Source organism: Hydra vulgaris, chromosome 01 (genome assembly GCF_038396675.1).
Source record: "Hydra vulgaris chromosome 01, alternate assembly HydraT2T_AEP".
NCBI lineage: Eukaryota > Metazoa > Cnidaria > Hydrozoa > Anthoathecata > Hydridae > Hydra > Hydra vulgaris.
This window is the reverse complement of record NC_088920.1, coordinates 44,656,617-44,681,286: the sequence shown is the minus strand read 5'-3', so window position 1 is coordinate 44,681,286 and position 24,670 is coordinate 44,656,617. Positions and strand designations below refer to the sequence as shown.

General features: G+C 28.8%; 1 protein-coding gene and 1 long non-coding RNA gene across 4 annotated transcripts; one reads left to right on the top strand and one right to left on the bottom strand.

The window, feature by feature from the left end:
* The first annotated feature begins 8,982 nt into the window (after positions 1–8,982).
* On the top strand, positions 8,983–12,261 carry LOC136075361 (uncharacterized). Of its 3 annotated transcripts, none has more exons than XR_010635866.1 (5): positions 8,983–9,433; positions 9,987–10,214; positions 10,301–11,128; positions 11,793–11,846; positions 11,932–12,261. It is a non-coding gene; the product is annotated as an uncharacterized LOC136075361 (long non-coding RNA). The 3 variants fall into 3 exon arrangements; XR_010635865.1 differs by having other exon boundaries at positions 8,989–10,214; positions 10,301–10,430; positions 11,030–11,128; XR_010635864.1 differs by having other exon boundaries at positions 8,983–10,214.
* Positions 12,262–18,027: 5,766 nt separating this feature from the next.
* LOC136074439 (uncharacterized) lies at positions 18,028–21,419 on the bottom strand. Its single transcript, XM_065786755.1, has 3 exons — positions 20,538–21,419; positions 19,857–20,406; positions 18,028–18,233 (listed from the first exon to the last, which is right to left on the bottom strand). Exons 1-3 carry the CDS (start codon positions 21,417–21,419, stop codon positions 18,028–18,030), a joined length of 1,638 nt encoding a protein of 545 aa, XP_065642827.1.
* Positions 21,420–24,670: the final 3,251 nt, after the last annotated feature.

Genomic DNA, 24,670 nt, shown 5'->3' with positions numbered 1-24,670 from the left:
AAGATTGGTTTATATATCATTAGTAAAATCTCAGCTTGAGTATTCTAATGCAATTCTTGTATCTGCTTCACCATCACAGTTAAAGAAACTAGACATAGTTCAAAAAGTTGCTTCACGAATTATTTGCGGAGCAAATCGAGATGCTCATTCAGCCCCTCTTCTTACTAAATTAAAACTGGACTCACCAAAAGATAGAAGAGAAAGCATGTAGCTGAACTTGTTCGTACTATTATAAGTAGAAATTGTCCTCAAGCCTTTTACGACCTATTTAGAAATCAGACCGAGGCGAAAACTCATAAAGAAATCCACTTTCGTATTAAAATTGGTCAGAGACGATTTGTTGTAACTGGCCATCAGATACTGAATAATAGTTGAGCAAACTGAGAGAGAAATACAAAATAACAAAAACTACAAAAAAAGAATACATAATATAAAATAAAAAAGATACAACAACAACAACTCGAGTAGCGGAAGAACGATCGGTTATTAAACTATTGTAAATAAAACTCTTAACTTAACGGCATTTTATCCAGCTCTTACGAGTATAAAAAAGAAAATATAATAATATTAATAAAAATAATAACAATAATAATAATAAGAGTCTTTATTATATTTATGCAACTTTAAAAATTGTCTAAAATTATTATTTTGTTTTTAATAAAAACTTATATCCTACAACAATATTTTGTCAGGAATATACAAGTATATACGAGAAGCTATATGAAAAGTCTTCATATAGCTTAAAATATATATGTGAAATATTTTAGCAGAACGATATCTCTTCTGATAAAGCGTTATCCTTCTGATAAAGTGTTTCACATGTGTCTATGCTTTTTCATTAATATCATATTAAATAATATAATATATCATTAGTATCATACTATTATGTTATTATTATCAAGTTCATTAATATAATATTAGGTTATCAGAAAAGATATTGTTCAGTTAAATCACAATTACAGTTATCATATGCTATTATAAAATGGTGTTATCATTTACAACTCATCAGTGCAAACTGTAACGGGAATATATCTGTTATCGCATAATATAATCTGTTATGGGATAATAGATAATAGACACAAACAAAACCAGAAGTATAGATAGAATAAATCTATCTATACTTCTGGTAAATATATTGTTGTTGTTGTAGATATACCTCCATTACAGTTTGCACTGATATGTTGGTATATATAATAATACTTTAGCAGACCAATAAATATTGTTCGGCTAAAGCATTATCACGTATATCAACATATTAGTGTAAACTGTAAGTACAGTTTGCACTGATATGTTGGTATATGTGATAATGCTTTAGCCGAACAATATTTATTGGAATGCTAAAGTATTTTTATATATACCAAATTATGCTAGAGATATATTTATTTTCGCATATAATATATGTGATAATAGATATATCTCCAGTACTGGAGATATATGTATTATCACATATATTATATGCGATAAAAAGTATATCTCTAGTACTGTTTGCCCTAATATGTTGTCAAGTTCATTAGATGAACTGTTACTTGAAGATCTTTCATCACTAGAAAATAAGTAAAAATCATTTAAAAAAGTTATAGTTATATGTAGAGTGAATTTATATTCAAGTGATAATCAAAATAGAGTATAAAATATCGTTGGTTTTTCTGGTGATGTTGAATTCAGTGATACTGATTCTGAACCCAAACCAGAGTATGTTGTACACAATTTGATATGAGATGCATTAAACAGTATACTACTAATTCTAATGTAGTCCAGAAATTTTGAGAAATGTGACACAAAAAATGTTCAAGCATTAACTAGAACTCCATGTTGTATTGTATCCATGTTGTACTGAGCAAGAGTAATAGCATTTAGATTTACAAAGGTTTGAAGTAGAAATTACCTTTATAACTATTGATGTAAATACTGATGGACATCCTATTCAGTTCTCCAATTGTTAGCAAATGGAGCCAACTTTTTGTTCAATAGTAAAATATAATATCTTGTCCTCTTCCAGCGGCTACTTGTATTGTAAATACAATGTCATCAAGTTTTCTTGACACAATTTTATTTACAAGATTTTGTTGCAATCTAACAAATAATGGGTTTGTTGCATCTGCATTTTTGTTGCATCTAACAAATAATGAGTTAGTTAATAATGAAAAACAGTATGAATTTATTTTGTTTTAATTGTGATGCTCCAGCACATGCATTTGTTAGATGTTGCTCAGGTCACACATCAAAAAATAAGTGTAATTGGTAAACTTCCGTGACAGAGTAATTTAAAAAAAGGAGTATTTATACAAATAATAATGCAATTTTAAGAACTAATGATGAATTTAGGTAAAATACTTACCCATTGCATAAATATAGGAACAGCATATGATTGTTAATAAATAGTTTAGATACGGCTCCTTCATATGCCATTGAGCCTATGCGCAATTTTTTTCTTGAAGTTTGTCATCTTTATGTTGTGCGAAATTCAAATCAAAAGTTTATATCAGCTTTGCTCAGAAGTGACTGATTTTAAATCAAGTGCTGGAAATTGATCAGTTTACTGCTTCTGATTTAGTAGAAGTCCAAGAAGTCTTTTTGAACTAGAACATTGGAAGGCAACAGAATTTCGTCAATTTATCTTATATACTCAAAATATTGTGTTCGAGAAAGTTTTAGACTGTGAAGTTTAAAATCTGTTTGTTGCATTTGTTGTAACTGTAAGAACTTTTAAACAAAGAGAATGATAATAACAGCATTTAATTATTACCATTTGCTAAATGCCTTTTTGCTACCTGCATCCATAATTCATTAGCTGAGATTGGAACCGTAAAAATACGGGTCTTTGTAAGTCTATTCCAAACCGAACTTTTCTATACTTTTTCCTTATATATCCTAGCATTCCAGATCCATTAAATACGGTTCGTTACCAAACCTACCATTTCTATACATATCTATTCCACACCGATTATTTCAATACCTATTCCTTATTTATTTCAATATTTTTTAGTAAAATATATTATTCTGAAAAAAAACTATGAGCAAAAAACTTAACATGCGCATGCGCAAAACTTAACCTCTTCCGCATACGTAGGGCTTATAAGAGACATATAATTAGGTTTGTTTTCCTGCTCTATGCATTGATAGCTCGGTGGTTAAGTGCGCTTAGCGTAATAAATTTTGAAATTTTTTCAATCTTGCTTATATATTTGTAACAAAAAAAAATAATAATATAGCAAAAAAGATTTCTAAAATTTAAAATAAAATTTTGAAGTTTTCTTATTTTAAAGATACATTATATGCGATTATTCCATATAATGCCTGCAAACTCAACACATGCCAAAGACGTTTACACTTATAGACGTTTGTACGTAATGCTATAGAAATGGAACTAAGAAGATCTTAGACCAGTAAAACATAGTCATAAAAAAAAGTTCATTCTTATGATTATTATTAAAAACTAAAAAATAATAGCCTTAGCTAATACAAAAAATAATGCGCTTTGACGTCAGTTTGTGGCAAAATAAACTTTTATGCGTCAAGTTTCCTTTTGCATTTATCTTACATTTTTTGATTTATTTCAATTATGTTGCATACGGCTTTTGTTAAAAACTTTTAAACTTTGCGTCAAATTATCTCATTTCAACATAATATGTAAAATAGTCAAAATTAATTTTTTGTACCTTAAGGCGAAAAACGGCTGTAGTATGCAAAGAATATTATTCGTTGCATACAACAGCTGTTTTTCGCCTTAAGGAACAAAAAAATTAATTTTGACTTTTTTACAAAATAAGCTAGTTTAGACGTCTACAAACGTTATAGAATACATATTTTAAAAGAGTTCTGAAAAAATTCATAAAAATTATTTGTTTTAAAAAACGTTTTATAAAGAGTTTCTCCTAATAGCTTTTTTTAAAAATGTGTTTTTCTCAATACGTAATAAGCATATTGAGGCGTTTTGAAAAACGGCTGCAGCATATATTTATAGCAGAAAAAACTTTTTATTGTCAAAAAAAAGTTTTTAAGCTTTTTTTAACTGCAGGATTTTTTTTTTTTTTGCCTCCACAGCAACACCTGATGCATTAAATAATAAAAATATTATTTAATGCATCTTTTCGTAATTATTGGTATATTAATATGTATTATGGCCCATAATACATACTAATATACTAATAATTAGTAATTATTAGTATATTAGTATGTATATGGTAACTATTAATTACTAAAAGACTATGTATGTATTATGGCCCATATTTTATGGCCTATTATACATTAATGTAGTTTTTAAGCTACCTATTTAACTTTTTTCTAGATATATAGCTTTGACACCTTCTGAAAACTTTAAAATTAAATGTCTTTTGAAATTTCTGACTATCTGAAAGGAAAAAACAAGACTTTGAAACGCGACACATGTATTTCCTGTGGGGTTTCAGTTGCATGGTTCAAGTGCTAAGGTTACAAGTCATAAGTCTAGGTCTAAAATCCCAGCAGTTGAAAAGAATTTATGGGCCAAGGCTAACTCAAAGCGTGCCCGTGGAAGTGTGTTACGTGATTCTTTGTGCAGAGCGTTTCCATTAGAAGAATCAAAAAATCCTTGCTCTCACACAAGATTTAATAAATTCACAAGCTTTCACAGGCTCTCTAAATCCTGCTGACTCTGTCCCTCAAGTCTCAAATATAATTATTTGTGACACAAATTCATTCAAATCCCACCAGATGCAACCCAATACTTCTCAAATTAATATTAAAAGTTTTACTGATTCTGTTACCCCAGGGCAAGTTGATGATTATAATCGCAAACTTGCTGATTTTGTGTACCGAACAGCAATTCCTTTTAGAGTAATTGATTAAAATACATTCAAAACATTTATTTCCTCTGTAAGTCCGGCATATGACAAACATGCAGCATCAGCAAAACAAATTTCTACCACTTTATTGGGCAAGGCATATTATAAGTATGTTGAATTGGGAAAAGAGATGGTTAATACAACCGTATGCTATTCTATTATTACTGATGGTTGGGCCAATATTCGAAATGACCATTTAGTGAACTTTGTGCTTTGTATTCCGAACAGGAAGCCATTTTTTTTTAATTTGTTGATACACCATTAGTAAGCCAAACTGGAGAATAAGTTGCTGAATCAATAATTAACATTATCAATGAACTGGACCCAAAAAAATGTGTTTCAGTATATACTGATAATGCTAGAAATATGCGGAAAGCATGGCAGATAATTGAAGATAAGTATCCATATATATATGCAAATGGGTGTGATGCACATGTATTTAATCTACTAATACATGGTGTCTGTAAATTGGAGCCCTTTTGTAACATTTTGTCAAAAGCTATTGACATGATTCATTTTATTAGGCGCCACCAACTTGTTTTAGCAACATTTACCAAATCAGAACATAACGCGGAGTCTCAAAGGGGTTGATTCTACCTTTTGATACAAAATGGTACACACAATATAATGCAGTTATCAGTTTATCTGCTGCTAAATTGGTTATTATGGAGCTTGTTGATGATGAAATAATCCTAACTGTTGCTCAAAAGATCAAATTGGAGAATTTCTTGAAATGTGTACGCAGTGCACAGTTTCGGAGAGATTTGAAGGATGTTGAACCGTTTCTTAAATTTCCTTCAAGTATTATCGGTGTCTTTGAGCGTGATAAAGAAAATCTCGCTGATGTCTACACAAAATATTTAGAGTTTCGCTTGCAATTTGCTGAGCATAAACATATAAATTGGAATTATTACATATAGTTGATGAGCATTGGGCATTTATTCACACTGAATCAATGGGATTTGCAAATCTTCTGTCACCAAAAATTACTGTTAGTAATTGGGACTGACAAGTCCAATCATACAATTACTAACAGTGTTTTTACAACAATTTTTTTATAAATTTAAAATTGCAATGAAAAAAATTAGAAAAACTACATTAAACATTTATAATTTAAGTTCATTTTAATATTTATTGTCTAAACTAAGATAATATTTTTAATGTTTATTATCTGTCGATTGTGTATGCCACTTTGTTCTTGTGATTTTAAATATGTTTGATTTTGTTTTAGTTTAATTTTATTTTATAATTTACAATTACAATGAAAAAAATTAAAAAAACTACATTAAATATTTTGGATACCGGTATCTGGTAACGGTATCCAACTGACTGGAGCGGTCGAACACTAATCATGACACACACGCAACAAATATTTTCTCCCAATGTTTTGATGTTTTTAAAATTTTTAGCTTTTTTAAAAGTATTTTCGTTTGTTAAAGTATATAATATCGTTACATATATTTATATATAATCTCTATTTAGTATTTTCTATTTTAAAATAAATTAAAAAAATATGGAATGTCACCAGTGGTAGGACTAAAACCACGGCTTTTTTGTTCATTTTACTTACGAAAATTTTTAAAACTATATAATAATTTTTTTAAAGGAAATAAATGCTATAGGTCAAAATCACGCAACTATTAAGTTCAGCAATATATAATAATACAATATATAATATTTAATATATATAATACATAGAGATTTAAGATCTGTAATTTTTAATATTCATAACTTGTTTCATATTTTTGTTGGTTTGAATATTATAGTTGTTCTGTAAATGATACATCTGTATTTAAATTTGAAAAAAATTACAATGTTAAAAAAAAATAATCAATAAGAAATACAAAATATAATGTAGCTAAATGATTTAATGGACACTATTCTTTTAAATCCTTCAGGGTAAAATATGAAATGTACAAATAGTAAAATTTAAATTTTTAAAAGGAACAAACTACTCTATGTAAAGATGAAATCTTTGCAAAGAGTATTTGTTCCTTTAAAAATTTAAAATGAATTTATGAATTCAAATAAAAATTTTATTTGAATTCATAAATTCATTTATGAATTCAAATAAAATTTATGCATTTAATGTATTTATGTTAAGGTTGTTAATTATATGTTTATTATTAAAGCTGCTATTAATAAAATTTTATTGAACAATCAAAAATTAGAAATTTTTATATTGTTATTTATCTTTGCTTTTACAAACCGAGTTATATAGTGCTATACAAACTATTAAGTTCTTTGCTGTTTATTTTATTAAGGATGATGATGGGGATGAAGGCAAAATGAGCGACAATGAATACAGAAAGGTAAAACTAACTCGATTGAAACTTTTAATATTTTTATGGGTGTGGTATGTGTCTCACTTTAAACTGGCTGCATGCATTTGGATTTAAGTAAGAAATTTTCCTTTGGTTAAATTAAAAAACATGAGTAGTTTTGTTTTTCTTCGAAATAGTCCTTCTTTATGATGTACCACCAAAGGCGAATGCAGTCAAATCTTTTCATAAAATGGATTTCAATTATTTGCCTATTAATGTAATTTTTAAATATAATGTTTTATAGTGTATTTTTATTTGCATAAACAGTAATTGTAAGAAATTGTAAGAAATAATACATTTTTATAATACAAGGTAAATAATTAGTATTTAGTATACTAATTATTTACCTTGTATTATAAAAATGTATAGTATTTAGCATTAGTATACTAGTAGAGGATTTTGGTGCAATTTTGTTACTATAAAATTAATATAACATGTGTTTTTATTACATTATAAAAACTATAGTGATATGCATATTGAACACGGTACAAGTTAATTTAATAAAATTTTCAAGAATTAGTTTTTTAAAACTAATTCTTGAAAATCAAAGTTTTGGTGCAGCACCAAATATAGTTTTTGGTGACGGATCCGGGGGATATGCATCCTCCCTCCGTCACCAAAAATCTCCCCCACCAGAATCTGAAAGTCCTAAAATAACTTAGAAATAGAGAACCTTTTTTTTTTTAGGAGTCGCAAATGTGATAAAAAATACCAAAATACTAAAATATTTCAACATCCACACCCCACCCTTCCACCGAAAATTCCTGGATACGTCACTGTTTTGGTGGGAGTATTTTTTTCTAACAGACGCCTGAGTTATTAAGATTAAATTTAGATTTTATTATTTCCGTTTTTCAAAGAGAAACAAAATTATTTGGTTATTATAATGAATAATAGTTTTTAATCAATTTAATTTTTTAATCATATCTGTTTTGAAAATTAAGAATAATTTCCTCTTTTGTGAAAAAACGTGTTTCAGAAAGTTTCTCTAACACTTTTTTATCTTCAAATAATAATGTCTTTGAAAATGATCTTGTATCTTTTGGAAGCATCTTCACTTTTTCAAATCTTTTGATTTTTAATTTTAAAGTAAAAATTTAAAATGGCAGATCAAAAAAAAAAGGCAGTTTATGATCAAAAAAAAAATTCTTAACTTAAGTAAAAGTATGGCACAAACTCGTTTTTTAATCTTTTCTAATTTTTTTAGAATAAATAGTTCAAAAAATAAAGACTTTGTTTGGGACAAACGTGAGTTATATTCGATCGCAAACGTCATTCTTTTTAAACATTCTTAAAATTTAAAAAAGTTAGTACTTTTAAAGTTATTTTTCTTGGTCTAAATTAATATAAATTTTTAAATATAAACTTCCTAACCAATTCCAAATTAAAATTTGGGCCTTTTAGATTTCATAGAAAAAAAATTGTTGTTTTATTCCAATGTTTAAGGTCACCGCCTTTTGGTAAAAAAATGGGGGTTTCGAAGCACAAATTGTAAAAGGTCGAACCTTAAAAATGATTTTTAAAACTTATTTTCAACGTGAAATCATTTTTACCTAACCGGTTAACTAACCCAGGTTAAATTATTGATGAATATAAACTTAGTTTAAAACAGGAAAAAAAAAAAATTTATCAACTTGTTGCTCTCATGTTTCGGGCAGGTGTTGCCAAAACTTTAGGGCTATTTTGAGCCCAGGCTTCTATCATCGCCGTTTTTTGTAAATTATATTTGCATTTTGCACCTAAATAAGTTACCTTAAAGGAATATTTTTATGGAATTAATGGAACATTGGCTCACAGCTGAATGGAAATATTTCCAAATACCCTGTAGGCACGCAACGTTTTATTCACGTTTCAATCACGTGTATTTAAGGTGACTTCGTCCAGGTTACTATTTTACGTGAAAGTTACGTGAAAGTTACGTGCATAAATATCGCGTCTAACGGAACTTTTTTTATTAATCTTAATAAAAACCTGTGATGAAATATAAAATTAAATTTTTTATTATATTATTTATTTTTTTATAGTATAGTTTTTGTATTCATTATATTAATTATAATTATTTTACTTTTATGATGATATAATTAATTTTTATTGTAGTTTAATTATAATTTAAAAAAAATTAGTCTATATAATATCTTATAACGCAATGCATTTAAAACAAAACTAAATAGTCCAATATATTTTAAGTTGTAATATCTAATATCCAAATTACATCAAATTAAGTAAAATAAATTAGTACCAAGCGTCCCTATTTGCCACACAAGTAAGATTAAACTCAAATACAAGGTATGCTTTTTTTCTACTTTATAATATAATATTTTAGACTGGCGAATTTGTCCATTTTGCTTGCTTAATTTAGTACAAAATAAGTTATGTTATAACGAATTTAATATCAAATTAAGTAAGCTACATGGACAAATTATAAGTTCTAGCAGAACTTATTCTTAATTCTTGAGCAATAATAATGTCTGTAGAACTTCTGCATACATTATTGCTCAAGAGTCGATTAGATAAAAACCCAAAATAGATTTTCTTATATTATTTGGTTTTTATCAACAAGGTTAAAGAATTTATTCAAGATAATATCAATAAACAAATTTGTTATGTTATTTATTATTGATATATGTATATATTATTATTATATACTTTATCTTTTTGTAATATATGACATCTCGATCTTGTGCTTTACTTGTTAAAAAAGATTAATACTTATTTCATTTTTTTATATTATTTAAATATTATATGATTAATATATATATTTGAATTGTATTTATGAAATTATTATTGTATATATTATATGACTTTTATTGCTATTGTTATTATGTACAATATAAAACAGGTTATTAACGCGGATTTGTTCAATGTTTTCCCCACAAAAAGATGATTATGATGCTATTGTATTTGAAACTGCATTATACTTATTTTTCAATGTTGACAACCTTCCAATATGTAAAGCAAGTTTCTCTCAAATATAGCATTGCTTTTTTGAAAAATAGTTCCATGATTTTGATCAAAGAAGTAGCAACACCAGAAAATCTTGTTGCCAAAACATTTGGTGTCTCACCATGTAAGACTTGTGTTAAAAGTATGTGATTTAAGATAATTATATTAATAATCATATTATTATTTAAGTTTTTATTTGTTTCTTTTTAGCTAAATATGGTGTCGCCAGCTATTATTGGAGAAAATATCGACTTATTCATTAGATAAAGTTTGATGCATGCTCTTACTTGGTTTCCTTCTTCACATTTCAATCATGTATATTTTAGGTGACCTCGTCCAGGTTACAATTTTACTTGATTGAAGCATGAAAGTTATGTTGCCAAAATATTGTGTATTTTGGATCTTTTTTTATTCTCTATAAAAACCTATGATTAGAAACTTGGAAAGATATTCTTTATTTTATTTGCTATTTTTTTATAATTGAGTTTCAGGGATTATTTTTTTTTGGATATTCCCAGAATACCGGATATTTTTCTGAAATTTATCTTTTTCCAAATATCCGAAAAGTTTTCCATACATGCAAGTTAAAGTATATATTATTGTCATCAACTTGGCTGAATGCAAAATTAAGGGAAAAATTAGGGGGAAAATATTCTGAATTTTTTCAGGATATTTTCCGCAAACAATTTTCAAAATTTTTTAAATATAATGATTATATGAAATATGTAGTTTATATATTCATTATTGTAATTACTTTTTATTATACTTTTATAATAATATAATTATTTTGCATTGTAGTTTTATAATAATAAAAAAAGTATCAGGGTATAAGATATCTCATAACATCGCAATGCATTTTTGACAAAAATAAAATGTCACATATATAATATTTTATCTAAACATATTATATTATTTTAAATCTAAGTTTTATCAATTTAGGTTTAATAAATATATTACAAAGCTTAGTTCAAAATCATGTAACGTTATGGAAGATAATTCTCATATTGCAACATGCAAAAGATCAAACCCTAATACAAGGTATACTTTTTTATCTACCCTATTATATAATATTTTAGACTGTCAAATTTGTTGATGTAATTAATTTAATAATAAATAAGTTATTATAACTTATTTAATATTAAATTTATTAAACTACATGACAAATGATAAGTTCTGTATAAAATATCATTGACTAGGAAGATCCAATGGTATTGTTATGTTATTACCTAGAAATATCATTCTGTAGTAAGACACAATAACCTTTTAACTTTTAAAGTTTGAGAAATTTCACTTTTTCCTCTCTTCGTCTTTTTTTGTGATCGCACCCTATAGCAAGAATTTAATTTAGTTCATATCTTGTTGGAGAATGCAACTTGATTCTGAGTTGAATTTTCAGCACTCGGTATTTATTGGTGACCTAATTTGACAATACTTTATTATACATACTTTTAGTTTTAAACTTAATATATTATATATAATTAGGGGTAGATGAGGCTCCTTAGCCGTGGTGAATGTTTCCACAGCAAAAGGAGCCTCAAGATGAAAATCTCACCATGGGTAGGAAAATCATGATATAAAATCTCCACTATAATGTTGTGTGGTTATGTGGTAACTATTACATTTTTAAAAATTGTTATAATTTTTTCTGTGTGCATTCTAAAATTTTTCTATTTTGTTTTCTTAAAATTATTTAATGATTTAGATAAAAGAAAACAACTAGAAAATCTTGTAGCCAAAATGGTTGGCAACTTACCAAGTAAGATTTGTTTTAAAAGTTTGTGGTTTAAGATAATTATTAAATAATCATATTATTATTTAAGATTTTATTCGTTTCTTTTCAGCTAAATCTGATTGATTAGATAAAGTTTGATGCGTACTCTTATAGGAGAAAATATCGACTGATTCGTTAGATTATGTTTGAAGCGTGCTTTTATGGGAGAATATATCGACTGGTTCGTTAGATTAAGTTTGAAGTGCGCTCTTTGTGGATCGAAGCGTGCTCTTCGTAAGTTGCAGATCTATGACTTTGTACTTATTACTTATTGGATATAAGGAGGATATTTTAACAAAAGTGCAGCTTTTATTACAAATTCAAAATGTGTATGTCAAGAACTAACATACTGACTAATAAAACCATGTAATTTAATACGTATTGAATATTTCCTCGACGATGAGTTTTTTTTCTTTACACGAATCCAAACACTTCGTTTTTATAAAGCATAGTTATTGCTTAAATATTACGTGCCAAAATGAACGTAAAAACCACGTCTTTTAGACAGTTCATGGGGACCAAAAAGTCACCTAAATATCACGTGCCAAAAGTAACGTGAAAAACACGTCCATAAATCACGTGAATTGGTCATTTCATGGGGACCAAAAAGTCACCTAAATGTCACGTGCCAAAATAACGTGAAATTCACGTTTTTGTCACGTCGCTGTGCCTGCTGGGTAGGGTGCTGCTAATTTAAGGCCAATTCCAAATGCAAAAGTTGTAATACCATGCAATAAAACCATTAATGTTTTATTGAGTGACCAATACTATGCTTATCGCATCTGTTGGGGTGTAATCACAAGGATTATTGATTACGAATTGGCCTTTTTAGAAGGTAGACTTATAACAAATTCTTGTTGGCAAACAGAATCTTGCAGTATTGTGGTATCTATTTCCAAACCTACTAAAAACCTAAAGCTTTTTGCTAAATAGTTGGTTTCATAATAAGAGTAAAAAGTGACGTTTGACTGACGGTCCCAAAAACTAATTTATTGTGATTTAAAAAATTAATAAACTTCATGATTCAAACGCTGAGAACATTTGTTATAAAGTTACAAATAATAACAGTTATTTTGCTTATGGTAATAATATTCTCATTGGAATGTTAAACAACGAGGTTAAAGAGGTCAGAAGGAAAACGATTATAAAAATTTTTCATTTAAATGTCTTCATAGAAGACTTTCATGGGGAAGAAGATGATTTTGTAAAAGGAACGGTTGAGAGTGACAACGACAATAAAGCCAATGTTAGTGAAATTGATTATCCCTCAATGAATAAAGATGTAAGAGTGTTTCTAAACCGCAAGATTAAATACAAAGCTGCATGTTATTATAAAATGACCCTAATTTCCCAATGGCAAATTCCATCGGTTTTGAGACTGATCGGAAAAGATAAAATACTTATCGCAAAACCACTTAATTTAAGGTATGAGTGTAACAGCCAAATTATTGAAAACATGTTAAAATTTGTTACAGCAGCTTCAACTTCTGTGGTTGGACTGTGGAAATTAGGTCCAGGAAATTAATTAAAAATTTCACATCTAAAAATGATTTTATTTGTAAAGTTGTGTATATTTTTTGTGTTTTATATGTAAATAACACTTCAATCGTAGAGTAAAACCGGATCAAACCGCACACTTATTAATAAAAACTAAATAAATTTTTTATCTTTATTTTTTTAATTTTTTTTTATTAGATAGGTAATAAAAAACTACATAAGATAATACAAATTTATGTTAAAAAAATAATAATAAAATTATCGAAAATATTAAATGTAAAGAAAAAAATTGTGCGGTTTTAGGTGACATTCTGATAAAACCGCACACTTGAGAAAATATTGAATTTTTTAAATTTTAACTTTTTTTTTTTTTGTTTTTTTTAACACAATTTATATTTAAGAAACTATATTTAAGTTTTTACATTTTTTGCAACAACAAAAACTTAGTTCCAACTACACATGGTAAACATGTTTCTTTGCACAACCTTTCTCGACACATCGAATTCTCGCATTGCAACATTTCTGTAACAGTACTCTACACTTTTTACATTTTGCAACTTTTAATCGTTTGGCTGCTGGTACTTGTTCTTCATTATTTTTTTACTGAGGTTGCTCAGGCATTTGAGTACTTGACGTTTTGAGTCTCTTTTGTCGCTTTTTCTTCACCTTTTTGTTGGAGGAACTCGATCAAATTATCTTCGGTAATACATTTTCCGAGAAAGTTTTGACATCTTGCACTGCTTCGATTTCTTAACATGTGATTGATTTCTGGCTTAAAAAAACTGCTTTAACTCTATCTCGATACTGTTTTTGAAACGCTCAACACATGCTTGATACTTATCAAAACTTGAAGCTGGTGTAGTTGAGAAAGATGGTAATCGGTGTGTAGTTAGAGTAGGTGCTGCGGCGGCTGTTGAAGATGATGAAGGTGAACTAAATGTTTGTGTGATTGCTAATACCTTATGGTTTATGTTGTTTTTATTAAGTGGAAATAAGCCAGTGTACTGAAAACCAGCGATTGCATGCAAGCGTGTAAAACATTTACCACTCTCGTACAGCAGTTTGAGCAACGGTGGAAAATTTTGTTTATCTAAATTCTTACATTTTGAGTCTTTGCAATACTTTGTAAGAATTTCTTTCCATGCTTTCTTGAAATGACAATAGACACCTCTATTCAATGGTTGTAGAATATGTGGAGAATGCTCTCGAAGACAAATCAAGATTATATTGTGTTTTTTGCACAGCAATACCGCTTTCAAAGTTATGTGATTTGTATGCCCATCTAATACTAAAATATGAATACCACCAATTTGCTCAGTTTCGTCTATAAATACTTCTTTTAGCCATTCAATAAACGTATTGTGCCCCATCCAACCTAATTTTGAAATTGAATATTTGGTGCCACCTCTTGCCCAGTCAGGACGAAAGTTTCTTTTGGCTTTGTATATCACAAATGGTGATGCAAAATGCCCATCAGCGTTGCAGCAGTTGTTTACGGTATAATGAATTTTTTCATTGTTGCTAGTAAGTTTAAATGCACATCTTGTTCCTTTTCGACACAGTTGCTTTGCCTTGATCACACGAAAAACCTGTTTCATCACAAGTTATACTAGTCTGTTGATGTTGCTTGGCAACGCATTCAAAATAACGATCAATTATTTCTGGCGTACACGAAGCGGCTCTTTGGAAACCACTGGAACTGGAAACCACTGATTTTTTTTTTCATAAATGTGTTTTATAGATCAAAAGTCAGGTATTAGATGAGGGCACTTTTTGATTTATTAAAATTTTTCAATTTTAAGCCCACCCTAATAGTGATTTTGACGAATATCAAATATTTCGCGGTCGAATATTTGGTAACACTTAGAAAACTTCACGGGTGACATGTTTGGGCATGTTATTTGTTGATATTTGTTACATCAAACTTTGTTAGTAGCATTTATAAACTACTATAAGTAACATGTTTAAACTTTCGTTCGCGAAAAGCTTTAAAACTGATATTTTTTAATAAAAAATTGTCTATTTGAAAATATTATGAGCTTTGTAGGGAAGGCAATAAGCTAACAGTTTGTTTGCTGTGTAAAAGCAAGATCTCGAGTCGTGGAGATGGGAAGAAAGCAAGTAAGTAAAACTATTACGTATATGAGGCACCTCACAGGATAAGGGACCAAGTCTTAGAAATGGAGTTATTAGAACTACTGTCTATATAGAAATGGAGTTATTAGAACTACTGAAAGGAAAATGAGCTGTTTGTGCGGGACAACGACCGGAACAGCGTTTTTGAGAAAATTAAAGTTGAAAGTTCGCATAATTTAAAAGTGTTATAAATTCTTTTAGATGAAGAAGTTAGTGGTTATTTTCTGTTTTTAAATGCATAATACAATTTAGATTACGGGTACAAATTTTCACATCAAATAAATTTCAGTAACTCTTTAAAAATAAAAAAGTATAAACATAGCTGAAAAATCAAAAAGGTACCAACTCTTAATTAAATACAAAATTTTGTATCTGCTTTTTGTTTGGGGTAAACTGGAACTGTTTTTAGCATTTTATTTATATGCCAAACTTGTTTGCTGTAAGAACATGTGGACAGCTTTCTTTTAACCGGAGGCAAACCCATCGAAAAATCTAGATTGCCAACCGTTTCTTGAACTGTTTTGCGAACATTTGCTACTCTGACCTAGAAATAAAAAATAATTTAAGATAATTAGTGATGTTTTCATTGTTCAAAGCTTAAATATTATGTCAAATATATACGTATTTTAATTCTCGTAATGATGGGAGGTTAAAAAATAAAAAACCTTGACAAACGTTATCCTGTCAACTTGTGGCTTTGGACAAATTAAATCTTTCCCGCGTTCTGGAACAAAAATTCCAATGCTATCGTAGAGATACCATTGTCTTTCTGGTGAAAGAAGTTTAGGTTGTAATATTTGTGGCGTGGTAATTTTTGAGATAAGTTGGTGTTGCCATATTTGGAATTCTACCTCCGCACTGCCGAATCAATCTTACAAGTAATCACTCCAGGTTTATCAAATTGAAATGTGAAAGAGTTCCATTGCTTGATATAAGAAATCGTTTTAAAATTAGGTGAAAGCTGTTCTTGCCAATCATATGTTGGAACAAAAATTGAACAAAAATCGAATTCTCGTCACCGACGATGACTGATTTATTCAATTTTGAAATTGGAGTACTAGCTTCTATGGATGCAGCAAACTCTTTGACCGAAGCTACTTCACTTCGCCGAAACTTGGATTTCAGAATCCTAAATCCTGCCATTGGAGAGAATTTCGTGTGACCGACAGGCAAAAACAAAATAGTTATTTTTTGGTTTAACCCAACAACTACTCTTCAAGAGAAATACTGCATTACAATTTAGTTATTTTTTTGCCCTACGCAGTTGTTGGCATGACAATACAGGGTATCTTTGATAGAACATTTATGTTCAGCAAGGTAGTGATGAATCATACTCAAAATACAGTTTGCACCCTTTCCGGTTAACATGTTTTCACGTACCACAATTGTAATTGTACTTAACACAGGCCAATTCATTTGCAATACCAAAAATCTCAACTTTAAACGGAGTTAAAAAATAGATAGGTCCAGATTGATCTGGTAAGTTTGGTAGAAAGATTTGCCGCGCATAGTCAAAAGAAATGCGTGAAATTTCATTTTTTTTCGCCAGTTTGATACAATCATGATAAACGGAACGCTCTTTCTCAACTAACTTTAGATGTTTTAACATCTCAGTTATACGCTCCCGTTTGACTTCTACTTCTAGATTAACTAATTCAGATATTTTTATAGTGTTATTCTGACACACACTGCATAAGTCCAAGCGCGGACGTTGGATAACAATACAAGGCAATGTCATTCTCCAATTCTTCGAGAAAGCTATAACTTGCAGCGAATGCATTCCAGACAATTCACAAGCGGATTTATATTTTTCATGTATGCTTTTTTTTGTCTCCCATGACGGAAGAAGCATCATCCGATGATCTCTTATTCCTCGAGTTTTCCGGGTAGAACTAGTGCATTGTTTTCAGCATAATTCATTATAAATTGAACAATTGCTGTGGCATCTACTTTTGTACCAGTATTGCTATGTCTACGAGGAGCAATTCCAAACTTAATGACTTGCCTGCGTAGTAGACGGAGACGTTTACGACCAATCCCATGCAAAAACAGGAATGTTTTCAACCATATCTTGTATCTGTGAAACTGATAACCCATCAGTGTTTTTGATCGAAGTTCATTTTGATCTTCATAACGATTACAACACATTAGCCTTTCACTCGTGTGAAGCAGAGCACTTAACTGGGCAAAAATATTGTCATTCAGTTTGTTTTCATGTTCAAACATCCCATCAATCTCAAAACATTGTAGTCTGTATTCGCGTATTTCTGAATGTGAGAAGTGCGCCATACAGTTTCTATTTTTTACTCCTTGATTACATTCACAACCAGATTTTATAAATTTTTGTATTTTTTCCTCATCTTCATTTTCAAATAACTGTGAGTAAAGTGAACGCAGAGGAATTATTGTCTTAATGGTGTTATCAAGAACAACAATGTCATTTTGGATCGTCAGTTTATCCTGTGAAGTTGAAGCCAAAGGTGCATTCTCACTCATTGGTTCATCGTGCAAAGTCGAGATTAAAGGTTGATTCTCATCTATCGCCGCAAGATGCTTGGTTATCAGATAAATCAGACATTAAAAAATCATCATCGAAATCATTTTCACGATCTCTATATTCAAAGAAATTGTGCAGGTCAACGTTGACTTCTGATGGATCTAAACCATCAGTTCCACAACTATTCAAAAGCTTTGCTATATCAGCATTTTTAGAAGTACTGGATTCACATTTCATAAAAACTAAAAACCATCAATATTAACCGAGTTATTAAAATTAAACTTAAAGTTTAATTTAATTTGAACTTTTTTCTACACCTAACGTGAGTCGGCTCTTATCGTTGGTTTGAAATACTAGCAGAAATTTCGCAAGAAATAGTTGTTTATTTGTTACAATTAATTTGGTGTGTATGAACATCACTGTCATGCACTTCTATTTAGATACAAAAAACCCGCAATACATAGTTACATTTATGAATTAAGCGGGCTTATTACGTCAGCATTTGAAATCAATTAGTCTCTAAAGTAGCACCTGTTAAAAGAAATTCAACAAAGAAAAGCATACTTAAAATTATTTCTTTATTTAATCTAATAATTGTTTTATCAATCAATAATTGTTGGTACTACGATTAAAAACATAACAAAAAATTTAATAAAATATTTGGTCACCATACTCGGTTTAAAGGGTTAATAAATAACATACAAATAAGTTATATTTTTAATAACTTCTTAGGATTTTCATCGATTATTGATAAAAAATAAAGTATTTTATACTGGCGCACTAAAACGTTAATAATACAGCATAAAAAAATAATTAACAACGAATTCTTTACTTCTAGAGGAGAGAACATTATCAAAACAGTTCTGATGAAGAGTTGGTACCTTTTCCACATTTCAAAAAAATCCTTTTTTTGCAACTACCAAAAAAAATTTTCACTAAAAACACCTAATATTTTTTTTTTTTATTTATTAAATTTTTCGTTTTTGTTACAATTAAATTCCGTAATATAATACAAGATACTCTTATTCTTTCAAAAATAATCCAGTTATAAATATAAAAAAAAATCAAAGACAAAATAATAAGAGATAGTTATACAAAAATATATAAAAACGCGGGAAACTTGCAGAAGACCATTAAGTCTTATCATTAAGAACCGTTGTACTAGTTATGTTTTTACAATATTAAATTCCTATAATATTGTTAAAAGCAAAACTTAATTAACTAAGGTAAATAGTGTTAACACCAAAAACATTCAATGTAAAAAGACAAGAACAAATAAAACAAACAGTCAAAGAAACAAAAACAAAACAAAGCAGTTTAAAAGAAATCATTAATAAGATTTTTATACTTTGAAATACTCTTTTTTATTAGTTTTTGAAAGCAATTTATATTGTTTACATCTTGTAAATTACTATATTTTGCTAAGATTTTATTCCAGATATGCGGAGCACGATACGTAATTTTAAATTGTTCTTGTTTAGTTTTGCACAATGGTTCAATTAAGCCTGTTGTGCGTAAAGTATACTTAATGTTAGGTTTTATTTCATAAAGATCATTAAAAATTGAGGGGCATTGTTGAAATTTACTTTTGTACATGAGACATAAAATTTTACAAACATTTATCTCGTATAACGTAAAGATGTTCATAATTTCGAACAGTGGTTTTGCATGTTCGTTTTTATTTTTAAAATTTATTATTCTTAAGGCATGTTTTTGTTTTCGATAGAGTGCTTCAAGCTTGCTTTTAGATGTACTACACCACGCAATATTCGCGTAATTCAAGTAACTTTGTATAAAACTGAAATAGATTTGTTTTAGATGATGCTTATTAAGTAAATCCCGTGACTGATATAGAACGCCAATACTTTTTGATATTTTGCTTCCAATATAGGCAATATGTTTATTCCAGGTATTATTTTCGTCAATGAGAACACCAAGAAATTTTGTGACTCTTTCGCGACTAACTTCTGTGTTTTCAATAACTAGTTTTGGAAAAGAAATTGGAATTTTTTTTAAAGGGTAGAATAATGAGAACTTTGATTTACTTGAATTAATAGAAAGTTTATTTGCATTTAACCATAGTGAAATTTTATCTAACTCGTTGTTCATTTGTACAAAGAGTTGAGGCATATCTTTTCCTGAAATAAAAAAGTTACTGTCGTCAGCAAACATTATTGTTGTTATATTTGTCGCTCTCCAGAGATCATTCACGTATATTAGGAAAAGTAGAGGCCCAAGAATAGATCCTTGGGGCACTCCACAAGAAATTAAAGATGAATTTGTTAGTTTTTTATTTCCGTTATATATAGACTGTGTACGTTTACTCAGGTAATCTGCTATCCACCTACAGGGTACGCCTCTTATGCCGAAGTGAAGTATTGCATGTTCAGTTGAAGTGCTTTTCTGGAATCCAAACTGTTTTGAATAGAATAAGTCATTATTTTTAAAAAATGCATATAACCTATTGAACATAATTCGCTCAAAAATATTAGAAAAAATGGAAAGTATAGATATTGGTCTATAGTTTCCAATATCCGTTTTATCACCTGATTTATATATAGGTTTAACTTTTGCTGATTTAAGTATATCAGGATACCCTCATTCAGAGAACGTTTACAAATTTTAAATAAAGACACTTTTAACTCATTAAAACAGTCAATGACAATGTTGATGTTTATACCATCAATTCCAGATGACTTATTACGTTTCAAGCTTTTAAAAGCTGTTTCGTATTCTTTAAAGGTTAAATTCTCATTTTTAAATTGATTTTTATTGCACTGAAGGTATTCCTTAAATGATTTATTTACATTTGGAATTTTTGCCGCAAGTTTAGGTCCTATATTCACAAAAAAATTGTTAAATTCATTTGCTATATTGTTTTCATTGTCAATAGTTTTATTTTTAATATGTAAGATTTTCGGAAAAGATTCATTGACTTTCGGTTTTCCAATTATTTTATTTTGTACTTGCCAAGTTTTCCTAGAACTTAGTTGACACTTTTCAAATTGCTTTTTATAATAGTTTGATTTTGCAGTTCGTTTGACTTTCTCAAATAAAGTCCTATAGTTTTTATATTCTGCCTTGGTCTTTACGCACTTATTTTTTAGATATCTATCGTACAGTCGATGTTTTCGCTTCGAAGCTTTTTTTAAGCCTTTACTAAACCATAGCGAATTTAAGGTTTTAACTTTAATTTTTACTTCTGTCTCTGGGAAGTGTTTTTCATGCAAGTTTAAAAAATTGTGATGGAAGTTATTAAACATGGAATTAGCATCATTGAGTGATTCTAATGGAGACCAGTCTATATTTCCTAGTTCATTTTGAAACGCTAATTGATTGTTTAATGATAGGAGGCGTTTAGTAAATGTGACTTTATTTTGTTTTTGTTTTTGTTTATTTGACGTATTAGCGGATATGAAAATTGGCATGTGATCTGAAATTGGTGTTTTAATTATTCCTTTTTTTAACGAGTTTTATTGTCTATTAATGTTGCTGAATTTCTTGTTATTTTTGTTGGTTTGTTTATTAAAGGGATCACACCATATCGAAATAAATCATTGTAAAAGTTTTGACTTTCTATATCATTGTCATAATTAAGGGCGTTAATATTAAAGTCACCTAATACAAACAGTTTTTTTTTTCTAGAGAAACTTTTTGAATAATATTCTGGAGATGATTTGAGAAATTTTCTGTGGGCGCAGTTCGCGGTTTGTAACAACAGGTTACTAAAATATTTTTGGTTTTATCATTAACTATTTCAATCGAAACAAATTCGCCGTTGCATTCAGATTTGCACATGTCTTTTCTCATTTTAAACCGCAAGCTATTTTTGACGTAAATAACAACACCACCACCTCTTTTTTTAGACTTTCTTTGTAAGTGAATTGCGTCATATTCTAGTAAGTCAAACCTACAACTTTCGCTAAATGCATCATCAGTTAGCCAAGTTTCACTTAAACAAATTATATTGAAAATAAAATTGCTTTCCTCTAAGAATATTTTAAAGTTTTCAAAATTTGCTTTAGCGCTTCTTATGTTAAGATGAAGATTATATGTATTGTAATATGATAAAACTGTGAAAAAAAACAATAATTTCGTTTTTAAATTTTTTGACCTGACTAACTATTATGTCAAATATCTCTGTAACTAGAAACTAAGACTTGGTACCTTTTCCTGTGAGGCACCTTATGTTATAACTAATTAAATATAATTTAAAAAAATAATAATTTATTTACGTTGGTAATTTTTTTATTCCTCGTTTTTGCATAGTACGTACTTTAATTACTTTTAGTTTAAGTACTCCATTTTGTTTCCAGCTACAACTTCTCTGGAAATCCACCTTTAAAACAAGCATTCTAAGCAGTATGCTAAGTTAACTGAAACTTCACCGGCAAGAGAGAGCGAAAGTGACGGTTCACTAACTTATATCGGCTCTAATATACACCAGTAACAGGTATGCTAAAAAAGAAACAGTTAACTCTGAAAAAGACAGCTGAAAGGAAATTGTTTTGGCACATTAATGTTCCAAAATCAATATAATATTACTATTTAATTGGAGAAATAATTGTCTTAGACAACGATCACTTGTTAAACGAGTTGGCTTTGACAACAACAAGCTAATAGAAAAGGCAGCACCGCATTACAAATTTACCTTGTCGCACCTACACGACAGAGAAAACTATCCCCAATATATTTAATAGAATTTGCACTAAAATTAAAGCTAGTATTTCACAACCAACAGCAGTATATGTGACATCTGACATGCGGAGAAGTTTTTTAAGTTTTATTGGGCATTAGATATCACCAGATTTTATTTTAAGAATAAATATAAGATAAGCTAATATGCATTTGTCAAAAACTTAAACTGCCAGACCACCAATTAATGCAAGACGTAAGAAGACGCTAGAGTTCAGCATATTATTTATTGGAGCGATTATTAGAGCCAAAGCGAGATGTCTTGTTATATACAACTGATCATGATTCTTTAAACAATTGGTGTCGTCCTGAAGTGATTTTAAAGGAAGGGGGGGGGTAATGTATATGTTTATTGCAGGCTAAGGCCAAAAAAATTATTTTTAAACTATAATTTTTATAAACTAATTTCTTGGGTGTTTGTAAAAACACAAATAATTAAACAAAAATTCTTTTAGAAGCTCTGAAAAAAGTTTTAAAGCATCTATGTTCATCGGTGACTCATCGGTGAGTCAATAGTTTATAAAAATTTTTTGAGGAAGGTGTTCCAGAAAACACGCACACAAATAAAGATGTCGAACAGAAAAATTCAACAGCAAACGAAATTGATTTATTCATGAAAACTGTTCGCCTAGATCGGAAAACCGACCTTTACAGGTGGTGGTCAGCTAATGAAAAAAAACATCTGAGCTTAACAGAATTTGCTAAGATTTATTTATCATCTCCAGGTAGTAGGGTATATAGTGAGCGGCTATTTTCGGAAACAGGTATAATTTACGAGGAAAAGCGGAATCGTTTGCTTTCAACAAATGCCGGAAAAATTGTTTTCATTCATCATAATTTACCGCTTATAAATCTCAAGTATTAAACTTGTTTTAAATTTAAAAAAAATTTATGATTAATAGAATCTTATATACGTATTATATTGTATTATTTATGCTAATATAATGTAATATAATTTATTTCTGCGATTTTTTTCATGTTATAATATTCGGTATTAGGCCGAATACCAAATAGTATAAAATGTTTTCGAATACCGAATAGTTGCCGAATATTCGTGGCTTCTCTGAAATAAATCCATAAAAATGGATGAGCTTGAGGTATTTCCTTATGAGATTCGTTATTCTTTTAATTCAATTAAATCAAAGAAAAGATGGACCAATCATGTTTTTCAAAACATTGAATAATTTATTACAGAAAGTCCGTTGCATTTTAGTTAGTTTTAGTTTTAATTTCCGGTTTTTAAGCAAATTGTCTGATTCAAAAGAATTTAATAGTGATAGTAAGAATAAAATAGTGTATTTGCTTTCAGTCGTATTCAGAGAGAGTTTCTTAGTTTTAAACCATTCATTTACACACAAAAAAAGGTAGAAGTTTCTGCTTTTGGGAACTATATATGATATACCTTTAATATGGTATGGTTTTCTACCTTTAAGGTAGAAAATTATATTAAAAATAATAGTTTGTCATTTAATTAATTATCTTTAGTAAGATATAAACTTCTACTTTAAAGGGTAGAAAATTATACCTTATTAAAGGTATATCACATATCCTACTCTAAGGTAGAAGTTTTTACCTTTTTTTATTATGTAGATTTAGAAATTCTCTATTCATAGCGGTAATTTTCGGGCATGTTTTTAGGAGGAGAGCCTCCATCCCTTTAGCCACACCGCTATACTACAAAATTGTGTATAAAAATTTAATGTAAATTTTTATTTATTTATTATTACTTTAATAAATTATTTTAGTATATTTTTTTCGGATATATTTTTAAATATAATATTTTATTTTACTTAATTTGCGTATTTTGTCCGAAATTGTGTTTATGGTTTTTTTTTAAATATATATACTAATAAATTTAATTTATTTCAACATAACTGTTTTATCACATATGTATTAGAATAAAAATTATTTTCTAATTTAACAATTTGCGAACATGAACTGGGCAATTCAACAATTTGTGCGTAACATACCAAACCTTTCTATG

What these genes read in the sequence shown, in the direction of transcription:
- LOC136074439 (XM_065786755.1), bottom strand. Translation starts at nt 21,419, where the DNA reads ATGCCAATTTTCATATCCGCTAATACGTCAAATAAACAAAAACAAAAA. An exon ending in TAAACCTATATATAAATCAG is followed by an intron (nt 20,407 to 20,537) that starts GTGATAAAACGG and finishes TATTCAAAACAG; the next exon opens with TTTGGATTCCAGAAAAGCAC. An exon ending in TGGAAGCAAAATATCAAAAA is followed by an intron (nt 18,234 to 19,856) that starts GTATTGGCGTTC and finishes GATGGTTTTTAG; the next exon opens with TTTTTATGAAATGTGAATCC.